Raw genomic sequence first — 23,630 nt, forward strand, 5'->3', positions numbered from 1 at the left:
CTACCTTTATTTCAACAGGGAACCCATCAGTGTATTTTTGGAAGTCAAAATCAGCAGCTCCTCTTAAATAACGAAGCAGCTTACTTGGTAGTCAAGTGGTGCAACAGAGAAAGTCTTGAGGTAATCATTTCCAGTGGGACATACAAATAAATTACACTATAAGTTTTGAGTTTCTAGTCGACTGTTGTCGATTGGACGACACATATGGGACAGAATGATTACCAAAGAGCAAATGAAAGAAGCCTTCAGACGGTGCCTAACGAGGACAGGTCTTAATTGGAGAGGTTAACGTAAACAGGGTGGTACATTACTAACATTTATCTCACTCAGAAATGTATGGCAACGTTAAAGAGTTGCAATGTGGACTATGTTGTAGGCATTTCATGCATTGTGATTCAACTTAAGATGTATAAGAAACAACAGTAAGATATTACTTATAAATGTTATTTATTAATGTTTCGAAATACAAAATGAATCAATTAAAGTAAGTCAAAGAGTGCTACATATTTACAAGTTAAGTAATATTTTACTCGTAGAGTAAAATTATTACTATATCAGTGACATCTCTTCCTAAAACTCACAAAAACTGTGACGATTTGGAAAGGTCATATTGAATAATAAATTAGAAAAAGCAAGAACAATGTTGTCAAGAATTGTTTGCATTAAATAGAGATAAAACGGAGAAATAAGGAAATATGGCAGTGTTAATGCCATACAGAGAAAGAATAAACGAATCAGATGCAGAAATGTTACGGAAAATTATGGGGTTAAAGTCATTCCACCACAAATGTCATGTACTCTGAAAGTGAGTTCTGTACCTTTACGTATCTTGTAAGTGCGGAAACTTCTTAAAAATCATGATCTTAGGGAGCCACTAATATCGAATTAGGCTGCCATTTCAAAGCAGTCTGCGGTAATTGCTCGTGTCCATCTCGAGTGTGTTTCAGGCAGATTCCTCGGGCCAGTCTTCCTTGATGAAATCGGCCGCCCTCTCGGCCAACATCACGATAGACGAGATGGGGTTGGAGTTGGGTATGTACGGGAAGACGGAAGCGTCGACGACGCGCAGCCCAGCCACGCCGTGCACGCGGAAGCGCGGGTCTACGACGGCCGAGTCGTCGGTGGCGGGCCCCATCTTGCAGGTGCCCCCCTGGTGGTTCTCGGCGCCGGTGCTGTAGCGCACCACGCACGCCCAGTACTCGTCTGACGCGAACTCGTAGTCCTCGCAGCCGGCCGTCACCGTCGTGTCCAGCTCGAAGCCCCAGCGCTGCATCGCCTCCGTCCGTGTCATGTTGATCACCAGCTTGATGCCCTCGACCAGTATGTCCACGTCGATCTGCTCAGAGAGGTAGTTGGGATAGAAGAGCGGGTAGTCGAGGGGGTCGGAGCTGCGCAGTTTCATGTAGCCCTTGCTACGTGGCATGATGTTGGTCGGCCGCGCGTCGATATATCGGCGGCCACAGTCCACGTTAACCTCTCCACTGGTGCATTCCTCCGCTAAGCCTGAGCGAGAGCAAGCCGCATTGAAACCGTCGAAGAAGATCTGCAGGTCGGGCACGCCATCAGTTGCGTACTTGGAAAGCAAGAAGCCTGTCGTCTGTGTCAGACCTGTACCTGACATGGGGCCAGTGCGATTGGTGACGAATTCGTTGAGCACTTCTGTCGTCAGAGATTCGTACGAAGTATTGTTGATGTAGAAAGCCACATAACCTGACACGTGGTTGTGTAGATTCTGCCCAACAGACAAGTTCTTCAGCGGCGTTATGCCGACATCCTCGAGGTCCGCCTGTGGCCCGACACCAGAAAGCATGAGTAACTGAGGAGAGCCTATGGCGCCGGCACTCAGGATGACTTCCTTGTTTGCTCGTACAGTGTGTAGGGTGTTGTTCTCGTCGAGAAACTCCACGCCAGTCGCAGTAAGGGTGTCAGGATCGATGAGAACTCTGGTAACGTGAGCATTTATTCCAACGTGCAGATTTGGGTTGCTGGCTGCAGCAGGCCTTAGGTAGAGCGCGGGTGTACTGCCTCGGAGACTGTCTTTCACCATCATCTGCGCTATGGCGACGCCCGTCTGGTTGCTGCCGCAGAGGTCTCCCGTGCGGTAGCCGAGCTCTATTCCCGCCTCCACGATGGTCTCAGCGAGCTGCGGATGGCTGGCGAAGCGCTGCACCACAAGCGGTCCTCCCGTGCCGTGGTAACCTTCGTCCATCTCGTCGGCCTCCAGGTTGTTCTCCGCTTTTATGAAGTACGGCAGCACGTCGTCGTAGCCCCAGCCCTCGTTACCAGCCGCTTCCCAACCGTCGTAGATGCTTTGGTGGCCTCGTGTGTACATCATGCCCTGCATGGCGCCGGTGCCGGCCACCATTTTGCCCCGCGGCCAGCTGCAGACGCCTCCTGTACTGAGGCACGCCTGCTCCTGCACCTCTGTCGTGTAATTCCAGTCGAGCACCGTGTTCACTGCTGCTACCGCGAACGTCTGTGGAAGAAATATATTTTGTTTCATGTTGTTGGTCATAAGCGTCACATGAGACAACTAAAACAGATTTGTGTAAGAACTTACGTAAAACACATTGTACCTGACAATGTAATATCGAATAATACAGTTATTTTGTGTCATTGAGAGAGAAAGATAAACAACAGTATAAATATAATAGCTAAGTCAGAGATGATATTGTGACTATCTTCTGGCTAAACCATTGCATCCAAAATGGAAAGGTTAAGCAGTTTATTAATATGGCTCTACCACCTGACAGATAGTCCGTGCTATGGGTACAAAAACCGCCTGGATGAAGGGACCCTCAGATATACCTGCAGATTCCAGTCACTTTAAACGTCTTTGGTGATTCTGTAATTTACACACGATGTTACAAAAAGGTACGGCCAAACTTTCAGGAAACATTCCTCACACACAAATAAAGAAAACATGTTATGTGGTCATGTGTCCGGAAACGCTTAATTTCCATGTTAGAGCTCATTTTAGTTTCGTCAGTATGTACTGTACATCCTCGATTCACCGCCAGTTGGCCCAATTGAAGGAAGGTAATGTTGACTTCGGTGCCTTTACAAGTACGACACAGCATGTGGTTCATGCACGATGGAGCTCCTGCACATTTCAGTCGAAGTGTTCGTACGCTTCTCAATAACAGATTCGGTGACCGATGGATTGGTAGAGGCGGACCAATTCCATGGCCTCCACGCTCTCCTCACCTCAACCCTCTTGACTTTTTTTATGGGGGCATTTGAAAGCTCTTGTCTACGCAACCCCGGTACCAAATGTAGAGACTCTTCGTGCTCGTATTGTGGACGGCTGTGATACAATACGCCATTCTCCAGGGCTGCATCAGAGCATCAGGGATTCCATGCGACGGAGGTTGTGTGCATGTATCCTCGCTAACGGAGGACATTTTGAACATTTCCTGTAGCAAAGTGTTTGAAGTCAGGCTGGTACGTTCTGTCGCTGTGTGTTTCCATTCCATTATTAATTTGATTTGAAGAGAAGCAATAAAATGAGCTCTAACATGGAAAGTAAGCGTTTCCGGACACATGTCCACATAACATATTTTCTTTTTTTGTGTGTGAGGAATGTTTCCTGAAAGTTTGGCCGTACCTTTTTGTAACACCCTGTATAAGTCTACAGTAGTCGTTGTCATTGAGGGTGAAATATTCTGAGCGTTAGTCCGCATCGTGTTATTCTTGAGACTTGTTCAATGCTCAACGTTGTCATCACTATGCTGAATATCCAGGGACAACAGAAGAAGATCCCAGCAGAGGAATCGAAACACGGAGCATCGAAGAAGTTTGAAGAGGAATATGATGCGGCCTAACGACTCAGAGGATTATAACTTCAGTTATGTATGTCGTTTACATTTTCTGATGCGGTTATAGTAGTAAAATTAGTGGCAAACTGATGTTTCGAATCGCTTAATCTCTTGCACAAAGGTGTGTGTGAAATCTTATGGGACTTAACTGCTAAGGTCATCAGTCCCTAAGCTTACACACTATTTAACCTAAATTATCCTAAGGACAAACACACACACCCATACCCGATGGAGGACTCGAACCTCCGCCGGGACCAGCCGCACATTCCATGACTGCAGCATCTTAGACCGTGTACAAAGGTACTTGACGATTACGATCCCACTCAAACGAAAACGGTAAGTTTTGTAATTCATCTTCTTTTGTTGAGCCGCAGGAATAAACTGTGGAGTCTCTAACGCTTATCCTGAAGAGGTAACTGGGTATGTTTCTGTAATGAATCGCATCCTTACCATCCACGGTAAGTACCGTCTGCCATATGCCCAATATGTAAATCACGATTTTCAGTACCTTATAGTACTGACAGCCCCTCTACCGACACACTTACTCACACTCTTCCTCACATACATTATATGCCTTCCCTTCAACGCTATGACAGTCATCTGATGCATGAAATTCGGCGCTAAGAATGTACCAGTTGTTCGTGGCGTACTTTGCAAGGTCAGTACATGAATTTTTTTGGAGCTTTGGTGTAACGGAATCCAAATGAAGTCCAGAGAAGTTCCACACTGCTGTAGAACTTTCAGAGCCTGTAGGTTGTTCATTAGAACATTTTCTTGTATCTAAGATTCATGTTGTTCATCCTTAGTGTTTCTGACACCAGTTGACATGTAGCCTGTTTTAGGTAAAAACAGTTTCCAGAAACTGGAAACATAGATAGCAACTGCGGAATTAAACACGTTTATTTTGAGTGCATTATTGTGTATATAATCACTCTCTCACCACCCACTTATAACCCACTGTCCTGTATAATGTGCCATTTTTCTTTCACTAGAGAATGCTACAATTTGTTTAAGTGACAATTCACACATTTCACGGAACGCGACATTTAATCATTGATGATTAATTATTTATCTGTGAACATACATGAATTAGTTCTAAATTTTATCTTGATGTAATTCGTTCGCTCTTTTGTCTCAATAGCTGTTTTTGAGAATAGATGAGTTATTAAAATACGCTACACATTTTTCCATACGAAATGGGATATTGCTTGAGGCGCTGGGCCAACATTATGAAGGTGTGGGCTTAAAATCCTCCTCCAGCATTGAGTTTTAGGTTAAATACTTGACTCAGTCATGTCGATTAAATATCTAAGCATAATTTTGCAAAACGACAGGAAGTCGAATGAACACACAAGGTAAGTCGCTGTGAAGGCTGATTATACTTACTTGGGAGAGTTTTGGAAAAGTATAGGGCAGCTATACGCAAAGTTGTTTGATTTGGTTATCGAAAAATACTCGACGTTTCGGATGCCACCTGGTCAGGTTAAAGGAAGCCAACAAAAAAATTTCTGAGGTATGTCCATGATTTATTACTGGTCGGTTTTATCAGTATGATAGAGTTAGGGAAATACTCCATGAGCTGATGTGAGTATCCTTGGAGGGAAGAAGATCGTTCCGCCAAATGTTGTAGGGGAAGCTTAGAGGATCAGCGTATGTGACAGACGGCCCAGCTGAGTCGAACGTTCAACTTGTGTCATGAAATGAGGCAAGTTCGTTTCTTTGTTCCCTTTACAAGTGGAACAAGGAAGAGGATAGTTAACAACAGTGCGAAGTGCACTGTACAGTGACTCACGAATCGTGTATACAGATGCAGTTATAACAGAACAACACTTTGAATATGGGGATTATGTGTAGCCACTTGAAAAATGTCTCCTTTATCGTCCTAGGCGCTGTTTCTATTTAAATGACGTGCTGGTGTTACCGTTCATCGCCCGGCCACAAATCAAACTTAGTATCATGAAAGGGAGTTTACGATGTGATGACATGTGCGAAAGACTCGGGCATTCACCTTTGTAGCGAGGTACGGAAGCTCATTGGCCATTGTAGGTAATAACATGGGAATAGGCTGCGGCAGTCTTTTTTGGGAATCTACATAGCTTTTAGGTAGCTACACTGAGGTAGTGGAAAATTGGAAAATTGTGGTAACTACTATGGGGAAAAGCTGCTGAGATCATCGGTCCCTGAGCTTACACTTATTACTTAATCTAACTTAAATTAACTTAGCTAAGGACAACACAAACACCCATGCCCGAGGGAGGATTCGAACCTCCGGCGGGGAGGAGCCGTGATACCTGTGACAAGATGCCTCAGACCAAGCGGCTACCCCGCGCGGTACTGAGGTAGTGCTAGCGATCGTTTCACAACTCGTTGTCCTTTTACTTTGGATTCTACGAATCGGAGAGGTAGGTTATCTACGTCGAAATTTGCATCAATACAAACCACTGTGAAATACATGGCTGAAGGTACTTCCCGTTGTAATAGTTATTGGTGCTTCTTCCTGTTCTTTACACTGATGGAAAATGGGAGTAATTATTGCGAAACCCCCCTTTGGGCACTGTAATTAGTCTATTAGCTCTGAGATCCCATTAGGAGTGATACATTGGGAGTTATAGTATATTCCTAGATTCTTGAAACTTCGAAAGTTTATGTCTATCTTCAAGCGTCTGCCAGGACTTTTCTTTTCTTGTCTCCCGGACGCCGTCCTATGGATCAAACAAACTGTGACCATTCAAACAACTCATATTAAAATAGAAACGGAACGTTTCGGGAGATGGGTTCCCATTCAAAATATTGTGTACTCACTCTCGCTCTAAAAGTCGTAGTAGCTTGTAATAGGGATTTCCGAACACACTGTGTAATGTATGATGCAGTTGTTGTTATGGTCTTCAGTCCGGAGACTGGTTTGATGCAGCTCTCCATGCTACTTAAGCACACAGTAAAGCTACATGCCATCGGGAAAAATTACGGCTGTAGTTTCCCCTTGCTTTCAGCCGTTCGCAGTACCAGCACAGCAATGCCGTTTTGGTTAGTGTTACAAGGCCAGATCAGTCAATGATACAGACTGTTGCCCCTGCAACTACTGAAAAGGCTGCTGCCCCTCTTCAGGAACCAAACGTTTGTCTGGCCTCTCGACAGATACCCCTCCGTCATGGTTGCACCTACGGTACGGCTATCTGTATCGCTGAAACACGCAAGCCTCCCCACCACCGCCAAGGTCCGTGGTTCATGGACGGGTATGATGCAGATGTTTAACCAAATGCACTTTACACAGGGTGTTACAAAAAAGGTACGGCCAAACTTTCAGGAAACATTCCTCACACACAAATAAAGAAAAGATGTTATGTGGACATGTGTGCGGAAACGCTTAATTTCCATGTTAGAGCTCATTTTAGTTTCGTCAGTATGTACTGTACTTCCTCGATTCACCGCCATGATTTCATACGGGATACTCAACCTGTGCTGCTAGAACATGTGCCTTTACAAGTACGACACAACATGTGGTTCATGCACGATGGAGTTCCTGCACATTTCAGTCGAAGTGTTCGTACGCTTCTCAACGACAGATTCGGTGACCGATGGATTGGTAGAGGCGGACCAATTCCATAGCCTCCACGCTCTCCTGACCTCAACCCTCTTGACTTTTTTTATGGGGGCATTTGAAAGCTCTTGTCTACGCAATCCCGGTACCAAATGTAGAGACTCTTCGTGCTCGTATTGTGGACGGCTGTGATACAATACGCCATTCTCCAGAACTCCATCAGCGCATCAGGGATTCCATGCGACGGAGGTTGTGTGCATGTATCCTCGCTAACGGCGGACATTTTGAACATTTCCTGTAACAAAGTGTTTGAAGTCAGGCTGGTACGTTCTGTTGCTGTGTATTTCCATTCCATGATTAATGTGATTTGAAGAGAAGTAATAAAATGAGCTCTAACATGGAAAGTAAGCGTTTCCGGACACATGTCCACATAATATATTTTCTTTCTTTGTGTGTGAGGAATGTTTCCTGAAAGTTTGGCCGTACCTTTTTGTAACATCCTGTATAATAAAGTTCTGAGTTCTGGCTTACTTTATTTCGATTTCCCCTCACTACATTTTTCGCTGATGGTTTCTTCTATTTTCATATGCTGACAGTGAAACAAGTTCCAAATAAAGGTGTCGAGTGGTACTTGAGGTGACCCATCAACCAAGATATGAGCTAAGTGCACATTATAATAACAGCGTTTCTGCACCAGTTGGCGCACTGACCGGTATCTGCGTGGCGGTGGGCTCCTCGGGCCCCGCCTCCAGCAGCAGCACGGTCCAGTTCTGCCTCTCCGAGAGGCGGGCGGCGAGCGCGGGTCCCGCGACGCCGGCGCCGACGACGATGAAGTCGACGGCGGGCGGCTCTCCCAGCTGCGGCAGCACCAGCGGCGCGTCGCGGCCCGCGCGTCCGCAAGGGTCGGCCAAGTCGCAGCGCGTCCGCAGTATGTACTCCACCATCGACATGAAGAGCGCGAAGCCCGCGCCGCACGTCCCCGCCAAGAAGGCCGTGTCCTCGAACGCGCACTGGCAGCAGCTCAAATCCATCTCGCCGTCTGCGTGTCTGTCTCACCTGCTGGACAAACAGCGTGTTTCGTGGGTCAGCGTGAGGCAATCACCGTACGAAATCATTTCCTATCACTTTTAGGTTCATCTTCGTCTACATCTACATCTACATACATACTCCACAATCCACCATACGGTGCGTGGCGGAGGGTACCTCTTACCACAACTAGCATCTCCTCTCCCTGTTCCACTCCCAAACAAATGGCTCTGAGCACTATGGGACTTGACTTCTGAGGGCATCAGTCCCCTAGAACTTAGAACTACTTAAACCTAACTAACCTAAGGACATCACACACATCCACGCCCGAGGCAGGATTCGAACCTGCGACCGTAGCGGTCGCCCGGTTCCAGACTGCAGCGCCTAGACCCGCTCGGCCACCCCGGCCGGCCACTCCCAAACAGAACGAGGGAAAAATGACTGCCTATATGCCTCTGTACGAGCCCTAATCTCTCTTATCTTTGTCGTCTTTCCGCGAAATGTAAGTTGGCGGCAGTAAAATTGTACTGCAGTCAGCCTCAAATGCTGGTTCTCTAATCTCCTCAGTAGTGATTCACGAAAAGAACGCCTCCTTTCCTCTAGAGCAGAGGTCTCCAAACTACGGCCCGCGGGCCGGAACCGGCCCGCGAGGGCCAGCAAACCGGCCCACGTTAGCTGGCCGGACATTCCCGGTATCCGGCCAGCCAAATATTTGGGGTGGTACCTATACTGCCAACAATTGAGTTTCGAGGCCTTTCACGACCAATACACCTCGTCATTGGCTCTGCTACTCGCTGCAAGACTACATAACTAAAATTATTGTTGCGCCGCTTGCAATAACAATGCGTTGATATACTCTACCTCTGTTACGTCTTGCAGTAATAGTGTTGCTAACAATGATTTTGAGATTTCGTTAACTTTTCAGGACGCTTTCGCGAAGAATGTGCAGTGACATACTTTTTTGTCGGTGAAATTCGCCAGAATAAAATACGACAGAATTTCGGTGTGGTACGTCCACCAATCAAAATTATGTAATTAAATAAAAATCGTAGTTCGTTTCAGTGCTAGCTATACCCACAACCTTAGATTTTTGCGATTTCATCTTTCCTTTAGCCTTACATTACGGTGATCGTGGAGTGCTAGGGTGCTTTAATCCCACTAGGTAGATCTTGGCCCTTATGACTTCGTGGAGGAGTCAATGTGGCCCGCGGACTAAAAAGTTTGGAGACCCCTGCTCTAGAGACTCCCACCCGAGTTCCTGAAGCATTTCCGTAACACTCGCGTGATGATCAGACCTACCAGTAACAAATCTAGCAGCCCGCCTCTGAACTGCTTCTATGTCCCTCAATCCGACCTGATAGGGATCCCAAACGCTCGAGTAGTACTCAAGAGTAGGTCGTATTAGTGTTTTATAAGCGGTCTCCTTTACAGATGAACCACGTCTTCCCAAAATTCTACCCATGAACCGAAGACGACTATCCGCCTTCCCCACAACTGCCATTACATGCTTGTGCCACATCATATCGCTCTGCAATGTTTTACGCCCAAATATTTAATCGACGTGACTGTGTCAAACGCTACACTACTAATGGAGTATTCAAAGATTACAGGACTCTTCTTCCTATTCATCTGCATTAATTTACATTTATCTATATTTAGAGTTAGCTGCCATTCTTTACACCAATCACAAATCCTGTCCAAGTAATCTTGTATCCTCCTACAGTCACTCAACGACGACACCTTCCCGTACACCACAGCATCATCAGCAAACAGCCGCACATTGCTATCCACCCTATCCAAAAGATCATTTATGTAGATAGAAAACAACAGCGGACCTACCACACTTCCCTGGGGCACTCCAGATGATACCCTCACCTCCTATGAACACTCACCATCGAGGACAACGTACTGGGTTCTATTACTTAGGAAGTCTTCGAGCCACTCACATACTTAGGAACCAATCCCATATGCTCGTACTTTAGTTAGGAGTCCGCAGTGGGGCACCGAGTCAAACGCTTTCCGTAAGTCAAGGAATATGGCATCCGTCTGATACCCTTCATCCATGGTTCGCAAGGTATCATGTGAAAAGAGGGCGAGTTGCGTTTCGCAGGAGCGATGCTTTCTAAAGCCGTGCTGATGCATGGACAGCAACTTCTCTGTCTCAAGGAAATTCATTATATTCCAACTGAGAATATGTTCGAGAATCCTGCAACAAACCGATGTTAAGGATATTGGTCTGTAATTTTGAGGATCCGTCCTTCTACCCTTCTTATATACAGGCGTCACCTGCGCTTTTTTCCAGTCGCTCGGGACTTTACGTCGGGCAAGAGATTCGCGATAAATGCAAGGTACTGTCAGAACCTCCTGCCGAGACTAATGAGACTAAAACGAAAGAACGCTTTTGTTTCTGTATTTGTGGATTTTGGGGTTCAAATCCTTGTCCACTCCCTCTCATTTGTTTCTAGAATTTTCAGTGAAGTATTTTGGGCGAATATTGGGACGCTTCCTCTAGCAAGGACACAGCCAGTTACCTCTGTGCAACGAAATTACTTCGGACGTTAATAAGCCCTTCCTTTTGGGGAACTCTGACTTCCATTCCTGCATTGGTTCATGGGACTGTACTGAAATGGCCCATTCAATGGCTTGAGAATGGTTGAAGCTGTTTCAAAATGAAAGCAGTAAATATCAAAAGGACATTTAAGCTATTTTCTTCGATGTATCCAATAATAATTTCTCTGCGGAGAATAGTACATTGAAACAGTATTTATATGACTGCAACCAGTAGTGTTAATTCAATATTGGAAACCTAAATTAATCCTTAAATTGGTCATACCTAAAAAAGACGTACATTATAATAGGTGGAGCGAACCAAGATGAACAAGTAATGTATATGGTTCCAGAATGAGTTTTTCACTCTGCAGCAGAGTGTGCGCTGATATGAAACTTTCTGGCAGATTAAAACTGTGTGCCCGACCGAGACTCGAACTCGAGACCTTTGCCTTTCGCGGGCAAGTGCTCTACCGTCTGAGCTACCCAAGCACGACTCACGCTCTGTCCTCACAGCTTCAATTCAGCCAGTACCTCGTTTCCTACTTTCCAAACTTTACAGAAGCTCTCCTGCAAACCTTGCAGAACTAGCACTCCTGAAGGAAAGGATATTGCGGAGAGATGGCTTAGCCACAGCCTGGGGGATGTTTCCAGAATGAGATTTTCGCTCTGCAGCGGAGTGTGCGCTGGCAGATTGAAACTGTATGCCGGACCGAGACTCGAACTTGGGACCTTTGCCTTTCGCAGGCAAGTGTTCTACCTTGCACTTACCCACGAAAGGCAAAGGTCCCGAGTTCGAGTCTCGGTCCGGCACACAGACTCGAACTTGGGACCTTTGCCTTTCGCGGGCAAACGTTCTACTTTGCACATGCCCACGAAAGGCAAAGGTCCTGATTTCGAGTCTCGGTCCGGCACACAGATTTAACCTACCAGAAAGTTTAATGCATATGGTAGAAGCAATTTGGTCAATTTGAGCCGTTTCCAGTTGACTTAAAATAGTTGGTGATGAGAGATTAGCCAGGGCATTGATAAGCTGCTTTGAATCCTAAGCCTTTTTCTCAAAAAATGCTTTCGTCATAACAGAAGAGTGAAACTAGGAACATTAGAACGATAAAAACAGGTAACTGTAGGTATAATCTCCACGCTTTGATGTATATATGGAGACTGAAGCGATGAGCGAAAATTTGTTCCATGGCTGGTATTCCAACACGGGTCTCGTGCTCACTAGGCAGACATACCAACTACTACTCCACTCTGGAACGTGGGCTGTGGACACTGCACAGACTATACTAGCACACCTCCCCCCTCGGTCCAAACTGCCTTTCACACATCTTCCCAGCCTATCTTCATCTGATTAAGGCTTCTAAGCCTGGGATTCAAGCAGGGTTCCCTGTTTCGTTCGATGCTGAGTTACTATTCTAAAACAATTAGAGCGTCTCTCAAACGCTGTTTGAGTTTAGTAGGAATACTATGTGAGTTGAAGCGTAAATGGAAGTTTGGATTGAGGAGTGAGACGTTCAATTATGTAAAGCTACTGCCCCAGGGTGACAGAGTGGTTAGTGCATCTGCCTAGTGAGCAGGACACCCAGGTTCGAATCCTGACAGTGGTAAAAATTTTCATTTATCTCTTCAGCTTACATATGTACTTCATAGAACTTTGAGACTTGAAAAGGTCTCTGGAACCATATAGTTCCACGCTTTGACTCAGATCACAAGACATATCTCATTCATTCCCTCATGATGTATTCCAGTGACGAGTAGTCATGTGTAGGTTTCGAACCTGTCACATGGGACGTATTACAGTAGGCAAAACTCTCTCTAGAACATTGTGTGCGGCTTAGTATCGACCTAGAGGTTTCATTTAGACTAGGTAGGAAAAAAAAGCTGAATGAATATGTGGCTTTGGTGCTTCCATTGTTATAGGCGATAAAAATATGCAATTTATTTGACCGCACCTCTGTTACATGAACTACTGTGAAGCGCCGTTTTCAGTAGACAGTACTCAATAACCCACTAATGAAGTATCATTTCTAGGTCTTTGTGTTCAAATCACGTTGCAAACTAACTTACGTGTGAGTTATACTTCTTATCAGATCACCTTCATGAGGTTGATTCAGTCTACATATGTACTTCATAGACCTTTGAAATTTGAAAAAGTCTCTGGAACCATATAGTTCCACGTTTTGACTCAGGTCACAAGACATATCTCATTCATTCCCTCATGATGTATTCCAGTGGCGAGTAGGATGGAGCTGTAGAGGGTATAAACAGCAGTGAAATACAAAGATTGGGGTGTATCTAACAAATGACTGAGGACGAAGTGCTATTCTGAGATGTCTCTATTCAGCAGTGAATGTTTAATGGTTAATACGTGACCACACGTCAAGGTTCAACAGTGGGATTAAAACCCATGGTGAAAGGAGAGCAATAACAAGATTAGCTGGTTACATTACAACGTTCAGTGTAAGTAACGAAGGATTACAGGACCTATCGAATAGAATTAAACACTCTAATGAGTGCAGGATATGAATTAACAATAAACCAAAGATAGACGAAAGTAAAGAGGAATACGAAAAAGATAACCTTAACATCAAAATTGGTGACTACGAAGTAGACAAAATTAAGAATTCTGCTACCTTGGAAGCAAATTTACACACGACTGATGAAGCAAGAAGGAAATAACAGGTAGCTACCACATGCAAAGAGAAATTCTGCCCAAAAATACTGTTAGTAACAAAGGTATCTTTAATATGAGGAAGAAACTTCTGAGAACGGACGTTTGGAGCACAGCATTGCATGCTAGTGAGTTGTGGACTGTGGGAAAACGGGAAAATAGATAATCGAATTGTTTGACGTGTAGTGCTATAGAAGTATGTCAAAAGTAGGTTGACTGATAAGAAAAGGTTCTTCGTAGAAGCGGAGAACAGAAAGGAACATACGAAAAATATTGATAAGAAGGGCCACGACGACAGAACGTGTGGTAAGGCATTAGGGAATAACTCCCTTGGTACTAGATGGAGCTGTAGAGGGTATAAACACCAGTGAAATACAGAGATTGGAGTATATCTAACAAATGACTGAGGACGAAGTGATAGTCTGAGATGAAGAGTGATCTTGCAGTAGTGAGAACAAATTGAGCTTCTCAGGGAAAATTATAGGGTAGTTTCGCTATTCTCTGAATGAGAGTTCCACGATATTCATTTCCTGTCGTGGTTCGTGTCCATCTCAGTTCACAATGATGATATGAAACTTCCTGGCGGATTAAAACTGTGTGCCGCACCGAGACTCGGGACCGTTGCCTTTCGCGGGCAAGTGCTCTACCATCTTTTTGTCTTTTTTTCTGTATTGTTCGTTGAATTTGTTCGGGGCGGACGTCCGATGACACCCGTTTAGGTTCTTCGTTGATCCGCTCACTCAGTTTTTTATTACAGAGAGTAGCTAACCCTCTGGCCGATCACGCTGAGCTACCGTGCCGGCTAAAATTTTATAGTTCAGGTGAGTTTTGAACTCACGACCCTCCACGCAGCAGTCTAACATCATAAGCACCACAGCACGGGGCCTCTGCCTGAGCTACCCAAGCACGACTCAGAACCCATCCTCACAGCTTAAATTCAAGAGCACTTGCCCGCGAAAGGCAAAGGTCCCGAGTTCCAGTCTCGGTCCGGCACACAGTTTTAGTCTGCCAGGAAGTTCCATATCAGCGTACACTCCGCTGCAGAGTGAAAATCTCATTCTGGGCACAATGATGATATTAATAAAATCAAAGCAGAACTGTCAGATTCATGGCGTTTTTATTATTTATATAGCAAATTAAAAATTCCAATGGAAAATTTTACAGAAAAGGTATTGTTTGTCGCACGAAGGTCACTTCCAAAGTTTCTAAAGATAACTGATGCACAATCTCAACTGGATACTTATAGCGAAGAGAGTTGCCAGGGGTTTTACTTAAGCCTGACATGATATGAGTCACAGAATATATAAATTACGAGGGCGTGCTGAAAAGTAAAGTTTCTGAATTTGTAATATAAAAACTTATAAACTTTTTATAAATAAAACGAAGTTACTAACATTTTACATCTTTATTTTTCACGTCTACTTATTTATTTCTAAACCAAGCCACTCTGTAGAATGTTTGGCATTAGTGACGGAGCCACAACCTCACCTTTGCTTGAATCCCTTCATCACAATGAATGTGAAGTCATCGAAGGTATTCTTTAAGATTTTAAAGCAGATGCACATCAGAAGGGATCAAGTAGGGATTTTATGGAGGATGACCGATGACAGTGAACCCAAGGTGTCCGATTGTTGCAGATGTAGCAACGTCTGTGTGTGGTCTGGCATTGTAAGGCTGAAGGCTGAAGGAGAGTGTGCTCCACGTGTGGTCAAACTCTTCGATTCGGAAATCGGTTTCAGCACGCTGTTTCTCACGCGTCGACATAGTTTCACTACACACCACTGAGCTACATACTACAATTCGGAGCTCCCTAGTGGCAGAGGGCTGGAAATTTGCAGACGTGAAGAATAAAGATGGAGAATGTTAATGAAGTTTGTTTTATTTAAAAAGCTATTGGAGTTTCCACGTAAAAAATTTTGAGGCACTACTTTTCAGCTCACTCTCAAAGGATATTCACGCGGGATTTGGAACACTGCTTCGGTCGTAAGCGAGTCGGTTACGCCGCCATCCCCTGTTAAAAGGTCTGTGGAAGATTGTAGAAAAAATTGCTCACGTTTCTCCCGTTACACATTATTTCAAGTACTTCCAAAAATTATAGTGAGTCTAAGGAAAGTTATATATGCTATAAAGAGTATTATAGCACTTCCTGGACTCTTTGCTGTCTACTGTTTTGCAGCTTCACAGGAGCTAGTCATTAGGATGAAGTTTCGAGTGGTTGGGATATACGAGGATAGCTCATCTAATAGAGCACTGCAAATACATGGCAGATTTTTATTGTGAGTACCATCCCAGCACAAAGTTTACACCTGTCGTGAAATCTCAGAGGCGACCCGTTCCTAACAGCCAATATGAAAATTCTAGCACTCCAGGCCAAATGAATAGGTCCAAGCAGTAACCTCTTTTAAACAGTACGAGCTTCAGTTTGTTGCTTCACCACAAGCGACGGTTTGCTCAGCGCATTGCGTGCCGAATGCTGCTCTCAGTGAGGAGGTTACCCACATATCTTCGAAAAAGATTTGAGTAGCTGATTGACTAGTCAAATCATGCTTTAAAGTGTAACTAAAGGAGTGCGATATTACAACAAATCGTTGTTAAAGACTAGACCAGCTAAAATGAAAATTTAACTTTGTATCAGATGAATCCACGAAAGGCGCTAAGCGGGCAGATGACAAGGGTGCTGCCGAGAGGAGACAGAAAGCTTGGTTTAGAAAAATTAAAGAAACTAATGGTGAGTAAGTGCTACGTGTACTGAAATTGAATGTTTTGATCAAAGGGATTGGTGGGTGGGAGTTAAAAACCTTCAGCTTTACGGCTGTGGGAGGATTTCTCTACTTTGTAATCACTACAATCTAATTTGTCATAAAAAATCGTATGTTCATCTCTTATCACCCATCGATAAACTCTACGTCGTGGCTTGCGCTTGCTACTGATAACACGTCGAGACAGTGTAAGTGGAATGAATGAAATTTAATCTGCAGAAATCAGGTGTTATCAGATAAATGTCAACGTAAGTTATGTAAGATCTCAGGTTCCAGTCAGATATGCCACTGTTCACCAAATACCCAGTGCTGGATACGCCTTCAGCCCACAACGTCAGAAGCTAAACGTCGGATTTCCCGTCGTCTGTCCCAGTGGTTAGTTTAGTATACACTCCATAAAGTGTCGATGGGTACTGTGCATCTGTTTCAACATTTTTTACGCCGTCATAGCAAACGTATTTCTTGTGTTCTACTCCATTTATCTTGCCACCATAGAAAAACTAACCCTTAATTTTTGTTAAACTTAATATTCCTGCATGTTTTGAACCATTTTATCAATCGAATATGTGTATCTAAGGAAATCAATCACAAAATGACGAAAGATGTGAAATGCAAAATGCATTAAATTCTTAGTACAGTTAAGCTAAACGTCGGTCAAATATAAAGTAATAAAGAAAAAATTCTGGTAATGGATATTGGGTCCTGAAGAAAGAAATTTTAACGTCCCATTGACGGCCGAATCGCTATAGACGGCAAACTCGGGTCTGACGAGGACGAAGAACTGCTTGTAAACAGGTCTTTTGTCGCTCAAAGAAACCGTCGCAGTAGTCACCTTAAGGGCTCCAGGAAAACCTAAAACTGGATGAAAACACGAGGATCTGAACGCTAAAAAAATGTCGTGTGATTAGGGCCTCCCGACGGGTAGACCGTTCGCCGGGTGCAAGTCTTTCGATTTGACGCCACTTCGGTGACTTGCGCGTCGATGGGGATGAAATGATGATGATTAGGACAACACAAAACCCAGTCCCTGAGAGGAGAAAATCTCCCACCCAGCCGGGAACCGAACCCAGAACTTTAGGAGTTACAGTCTATCGCGCTGACCACTTTTTTTTAATCTCATTTTGTTCGTTTTCGTTCGTTGTGTCTGCTCTGGGCGGACGTCGAAAGACACCCGTTTCAGTTCGTTGTTGATCCATTAACTGAGTTTTTTTTATTACAGAGGGCAGCTAGCCCTCCGACCGAGCACGCTGAGCTACCGTGCCGGCTATCACTCAGCTACCGGTAGCGGATAGCTGAACGCTGCTCCACACGTTTGTGAGTCCATCGCCTTAACCACCGGCGCCTACCGGGCACCAGGTTTCAGAGCTCACATACGGCTGATGAAGTGCACGCCTTGCGTGTAGCCGCATGTGACTCAGCAGCACCTTATCTGCTATTGCTCCACCTCGCTCGATATAACAGGTCCATCTCCGACAGTAATCTGAGATAGGCTAATTCGAAGATAAAGAGGCATTCATACGCCATTTTCAGATGTTAGTTTCGCAAGAGCAACGAATATGGAAAGATATGCAGAGTATTACAAGTGCCCAGCTGTACGCTGAGAATGAGGTAAGATGGTAGTATTTCCCTATGGATGAGACTTTCAGATCATGGAAAAAGAGAACTGAGGGAAACATAAATATGGAATTTTTTAAGAGAGAATTCAAAAAAAGTAGTTAACTATCACACCTTATTATCTCGCAAGAAAATTCCTTACCAATGGAAAGAAAAGGGAAACGAGTTGTGTCATATGTTCCGTAAACGATAGACTGAAATTTGCGACAACACACAGTTAAAATCCACCGAAGTAAAGCCTGGTGTGGGTTCTGAAATGAAATGAACAAGGTGCAGGTCGGTACAAATGTTCAAGCTACATAAACTAAAAGTTGATGTGGTGGCAATCACATTGTGTGGTTCAAGCTGCCTTACTCTTCTGTTACAGCTCTCTTTTGGGCAGCTTCTCGAACGAGCCTCGTTTCCTGCGTCGTTCAATTAATCTACTGCTCGTCGCTTGTCTTTGAGCAGAAAGAGAAAAAAAAAAAAAAAAAAAAACGAAAATCACGACATGGCAGCAAACCCGTCTGGTTCATCAGAAAGTTTCAGTCTTCCTTACTAGTTGATATTACACCTTTCATATACTGAAATATTTTGCGAACATGAAAATTATAGCACTTTTCAGTGACAGCGCCAGCGATGGGAGAGACAGCTTATACAATCATATGGTCTACCAAGAGAAATCTTTGACTGGACTGAGGAATCCTTGGTATGGAGGACGCAACGTGTTATTTTGGATAGAAGTCGACACCGTAGCACCACATCTCAAATATTTCGATTCTCTTATTTTCCGTTTTCCCGACAGCCTCTCTTTCGCTACCATACAATTCTGTGCTCCAAACCTACATTCTCAGAAATTTCTTCCTCAAATTAAGGTCCATGTTTGATACCAGGAATGCCCTTTTTGCCAGTGCTAGTCTGCTTTTTACGTCCTCCTTGCTTCGTCCGTCATGGATTATTTTCCTGCCTAGGTACAATAATTCCTTACTTTCGTCTACTTCGTGGTCACCAACCCTGGTAGTAACTTTTTTCTGTTATCTCTTCTGCTACTTCTCATTACTTTCTTCTCTCTTTGATTTACTCCCAATCCATATTCTGTGCTCATTAAGGTGTTCGTTCCATTCAGCAGATCCTGCAATCCTTCTCCACTTCCACTGAGGATAGGCATGTCATCAGCGAATCTTTTCGTTAATATCCTTTAACCTTGAATTCTAGTCTCACTCTTGAACCTTCCTTTTATTTCCATAATTGCTTCTTCGATGTATAAAATGAACAACAAGGGTGAAAGACTACGTCCCTGTCTTATATCTGTTTTAATCCGAGGACTTCTTATACTTAACTCCTATTTTCCTCAGAATTTCGAACATCTTGTACCTTTACATTGTCGACCGCTTCTTCTTCAGTTTTCTTTTTCATTCTTCTGTATATTATTCTTGTCTGCACCTTGCATGCATGAGCTGTAAGCTGGTTGTGCCATAACTCTCGCACTTGTCAGCTCTTGCAGTCTTCAGAACTGTATGGGTGATATTTTTCCGAAAGTCAGATGGTACGTCGCTAGACTCATACATCCTACACACCAACGCGAATGGTCGTTTGTTGCCACTTCTCCCAATGCTTTTAGAAATTCTGATGGAATTTTATCTATTCCTTCTGCCTTATTTGATCTTCAGTCTTCCAAAGCTGTTTTAAATTCTCATTATAATACAGGATCCCCTATCTCTTCTACATAGACTCCTATTTATCCTTCTATCACTTCATCAGACAAGTCTTCCCCCTCATAGAGGCCTTCAGTGTACTTTCCCGCCTATCCGCTCTGCTCTCCGCATTTAACTATGGAATACCTATTGCACTCTTAAAGTTACCACCCATGCTTTTATTTTCACCGAAGGTTGTTTTGATTTTTCTATGCGCTGAATTAGTCCTTCCGACAATCATTTCTTTTTCGATTTCTTCACATTTTTTATGCAGCCATTTCGCCTTAGCTTCCCTGCACTTCCTAAGTGACTTATATTTCTATATTCATGAATTTCCATGGACATTTTTGTATCTCCTTCTTTCATCGATCAACTGAAGTATTTCTTATGCTACCCATGTTTTCTTCTACGTTACCTTTTTTGTCCCTATTTTTTCCTTTCTAACTTCTGTGATTGCCCATTTTAGACATCTCCATTCCTCTTCACCTGAACTGCCTACTGAGCTATTCCTTATCGCAGTATCTACAGCCTTAGAGAATTTCAAGCGTAACTGTTCATTACTTAGTACTTCCCTATTGCACTGATCCTTCCTGACTAATGTCTTAAACTTTAGCTTACCCTTCATCACTACTAAATTGTGATCTGTGTCTACATCTGCTTATGTATGCACCTTTTAGGAATCTCTGACCACGATGTAATCTGACAGAAATCTTCAGGTATCTCTCGGCCTTTTCCAAGTATACCTCCTCCCTTATGGTTCTTGAACAGAGTATTCGCCATTACCAGCTGAAATTTATTGCAGAACTCAATTAGGCTTTCTCCTCTCTCATTGATAGTACCAAGCCCATATTCTCCCGTAACACTTTATTCTGCTTCTTCCCTTACAATATCATTAAAATTCCCAATTACCATCAGATTTTCATCCCACTTCACGTACTGAATTACTGTTACAATATCCTTGTATACTTTCTCTTTCTCTTCATTTTCTGCTAGCGACGTCAGCATGTATAATCGAACTATCGTGCCAGTGTTGGTGTGTTGTCGATTCTGAAGAAAACAACCCTGTTATTGACTTGTTCACGGTAACTCATACTCTGACCTACCTTCCTATTCGTAACAAATATTTCTCCTGTGATAACACTTTTTACTGCTGTTGATGTTACGCTATACTCATCTGACCAGAAATACTTATCTTATTTTTATTTCACTTCACTGACCCCGCTGTATCTAAAATGAGCCTTAGTATTTCTCTTTTCAGAGTTCCTAGCTTCCACACCACGTTCAGACTTCTGACATTCAACGCCCCGTCTCGTAGAACATTATCCTTTCGTTGTTTGTTCAATCCTTTTCTAATAGTCACCTTCCTTGACAGCCCTCTCCCGGAGATTCGAATGAGGCACTGGCAAGGAATCTTTTGCCAATGAAGAAATCATCATGACACTTTCTTCAGTTACAGGCCACATCTGCTTTGGATACACATTATGTGTCTTTAATGCACTGGTTTCCATTGCCCTCTGCACCCTCATGCCGTTGATCATTCCTAATTCCTCCTCCTTCAGGGCAAGGGAAAACAGTGCCCTAACCTCTATCCACTCCTTAGCCCTCTTTGACAAGGCCGTTGGCTGAATGAGGGCGATTTCTTACGACGGAAGTTTTCGGCCTCCATTCAAAATTCAGGCGGAGACCTAGTTCCTTTATGTGTGCAATACTACGGCAATACAATCAGTCTAGAAATGAGATTGCTTACAAAAATTTCGTGCGACCCATTCTAGAATATTTCCTCAAGTGTGCGGAACCAGCACCAGATAGGACTTACAGGGCATATTGAACGTTTACAAAGAAGGGCAGCACCAATGTTCACAGATTTATTTGACCATTGGGAGAGCGTCACGGAGATGCTAATGTAACTGAACTGACGGAATCGTGAAGATAGACTCAACCTATTCCGCCATAATTTACAAATTTTCAAGAACAAGCTTTAAATGAGGTATATAGGAATACACTAAAACTCCCTACGTAACGCTCCTGTATGGATCGTGAAGACAAGATTAATGACTGCGCGCACAGAGGCATTTAATAATTCTTCCCATTATCCACATGTTAATGGAACGCGGAAAAGCCTTAGTAACTGTACAATGGAAAGTACTCTTATGCGCTACACAGTAATTTTCATAGTATGGATGTATATGTAGATGTAGCGTTAAGGTTCGTGAAATGGTATCGCCATATAGAATTCACTGCAAGTTAGAAGACGGCAGGGTACAGTGCGCTATAATATAGTTTGCATGTAGCGCAGATAAACTTCGATGATGGATAAATCTTAGTTGAGCAAACTCCAGAATGGGTGATCAGTAGCCAACACATTGAACATATAATGCTGCAAGTTAATAATTGCATAACAAAATTCGTTGACGAGTTTTTCTATTTAGGTCATTTCAGGATAACAACTGGATGGACAACAAGATTAACAAAAATAACTTATGCAGTGTATCAAGTTAAGATTATTATTTCAACGTACCGTCAAATGAGAGCTATTCGGGGAACAATGGAGAGATGCATAATGGGAATTGCAGGAAGAGACAGTAAAACAAAGAAAGAGCTGAGATAGAGCTCTGAAGTGGCACTTGTAATGACGACTGGAGTGAAAATGAAATGGATGTGGAGCCAAGAGGTTGGATTGTTGTTGGACTAAGGAAAACGGTGAATTGAATCTAAAGGACAAATGCGATTTTGATCATTGCGTTCACTCACAAGTTTCTTTAGAGTGACTATAAGATTTTTGTATATCATGATCCACACGTTCTCTCAAAAGAATCGTTGTAATAGCTTTAAAACGCATTTGTGATCGTTATATGTGCATCTGAGACCATGTTTGTTTTCCTTTCAGTTATTATAAAAAACAGATACACAATAGGTAGTAGGTTTCCTAACAAAAGCTATAAGCAATCGGAGCTAATAATTTCAGCGTAAGAGCGAGAGACGACAAACACAAAGCGTCACAGATCCTACTGTCCATGCGGATTAATCCATCTGTTGATTATTTTTGTTATATTTTATATTTATTACTACAGAATCACATGGGAAGTTCATTCTTGTGAACTATGTAGTCAAACATAAAAAAATAAAAGGACTACAGAACTTCAGTATCTAAAAAAGGAAATGTAGGACGTTCCAGATACTGATCACCCATTCTGAAGTTAAGAAGGCGCAAATCAAGATAGAAAGAAGCATGATGTTCCCCAATTCAGCCTGATTCAAACAAGAAAGTCTTTCACGATACCTCAGCAATTTGAATCGCACTATAAAATTTATTCAATGTGATAGAAGGAGAACTTCAAAATAAATGAATAAAAACGTAATGTGAAGTCAGAACGAAAAGAAGCATCAGCAGAAAGACTTGTGCCACCGTTCAGTACGAATGACGGATACGTAAGTTTGGAAACACATGCGACAACTGTCCGTCGTTTCTACAACAACGCTACACCATGCAAATCTCTGAATATTGCTTACCTGTGTCTGGAACGAAGTGGACCATACATTGCCAGTCTGCGACCATGTATTTATATATATATACAAATGTTAACACAGCAGAGTTTCTCTTATCAGCCGCTGTTGTATCGTGTCGCAGATAATATTTCTAGTGGTGCTCTTTACCGTTATCTAACGTAATTTCCAAAATTGTCTGAAGTGGTCTTTGCAGCTATTGGCATATTCAAAACGATGGAAGTTTCATTCATTTGGGAATTCGAATACCTCCCTGAAAATTTCCCGAATTTCCACGTCAGATAAATGTTCTGTCGTAAGAGATTTCATGAATGGTGGTATGCACTTAATTAAACACTGCTTGCTGAAAGGAGTAACGTCTTATAGACTCATTTGCCACGACACATAGGATCACATTCATGGGTTAGTTACTGACCTCGAGTTTCGTACACTCTAAAATTTTTCCGTCAGTGAAATGCGACAATTGCCTTGGTAAAC

At 43.3% G+C, this 23,630-nt stretch overlaps 1 protein-coding gene across 2 annotated transcripts; it reads right to left on the reverse strand.

Moving 5' to 3' along the window:
* Positions 1 to 504: 504 nt before the first annotated feature.
* On the reverse strand, positions 505 to 23,185 carry LOC126259656 (glucose dehydrogenase [FAD, quinone]-like). Of its 2 annotated transcripts, none has more exons than XM_049956588.1 (3): positions 23,160 to 23,185; positions 8,067 to 8,412; positions 505 to 2,476 (listed from the first exon to the last, which is right to left on the reverse strand). In XM_049956588.1, exons 2-3 carry the CDS (start codon positions 8,385 to 8,387, stop codon positions 944 to 946), a joined length of 1,854 nt encoding a protein of 617 aa, XP_049812545.1. In that variant the 5' UTR covers positions 8,388 to 8,412; positions 23,160 to 23,185; the 3' UTR covers positions 505 to 943. The 2 variants fall into 2 exon arrangements, with proteins under 2 accessions (XP_049812545.1, XP_049812544.1); XM_049956587.1 differs by having other exon boundaries at positions 8,067 to 8,415; positions 23,160 to 23,176.
* Between the last annotated feature and the right edge of the window lie 445 nt (positions 23,186 to 23,630).

The sequence above is a fragment of the Schistocerca nitens genome, chromosome 5 (genome assembly GCF_023898315.1).
Source record: "Schistocerca nitens isolate TAMUIC-IGC-003100 chromosome 5, iqSchNite1.1, whole genome shotgun sequence".
Lineage (NCBI taxonomy): Eukaryota > Metazoa > Arthropoda > Insecta > Orthoptera > Acrididae > Schistocerca > Schistocerca nitens.

Bases quoted from the DNA above. Each gene is read 5' to 3' on its own strand.
- LOC126259656 (XM_049956588.1), bottom strand. From the start codon at position 8,387: ATGGATTTGAGCTGCTGCCAGTGCGCGTTCGAGGACACGGCCTTCTTG. The intron at 2,477-8,066 runs GTCAGTGCGCCA...TTTCTTCCACAG, and splicing joins CCACCGCCACGCAGATACCG to ACGTTCGCGGTAGCAGCAGT.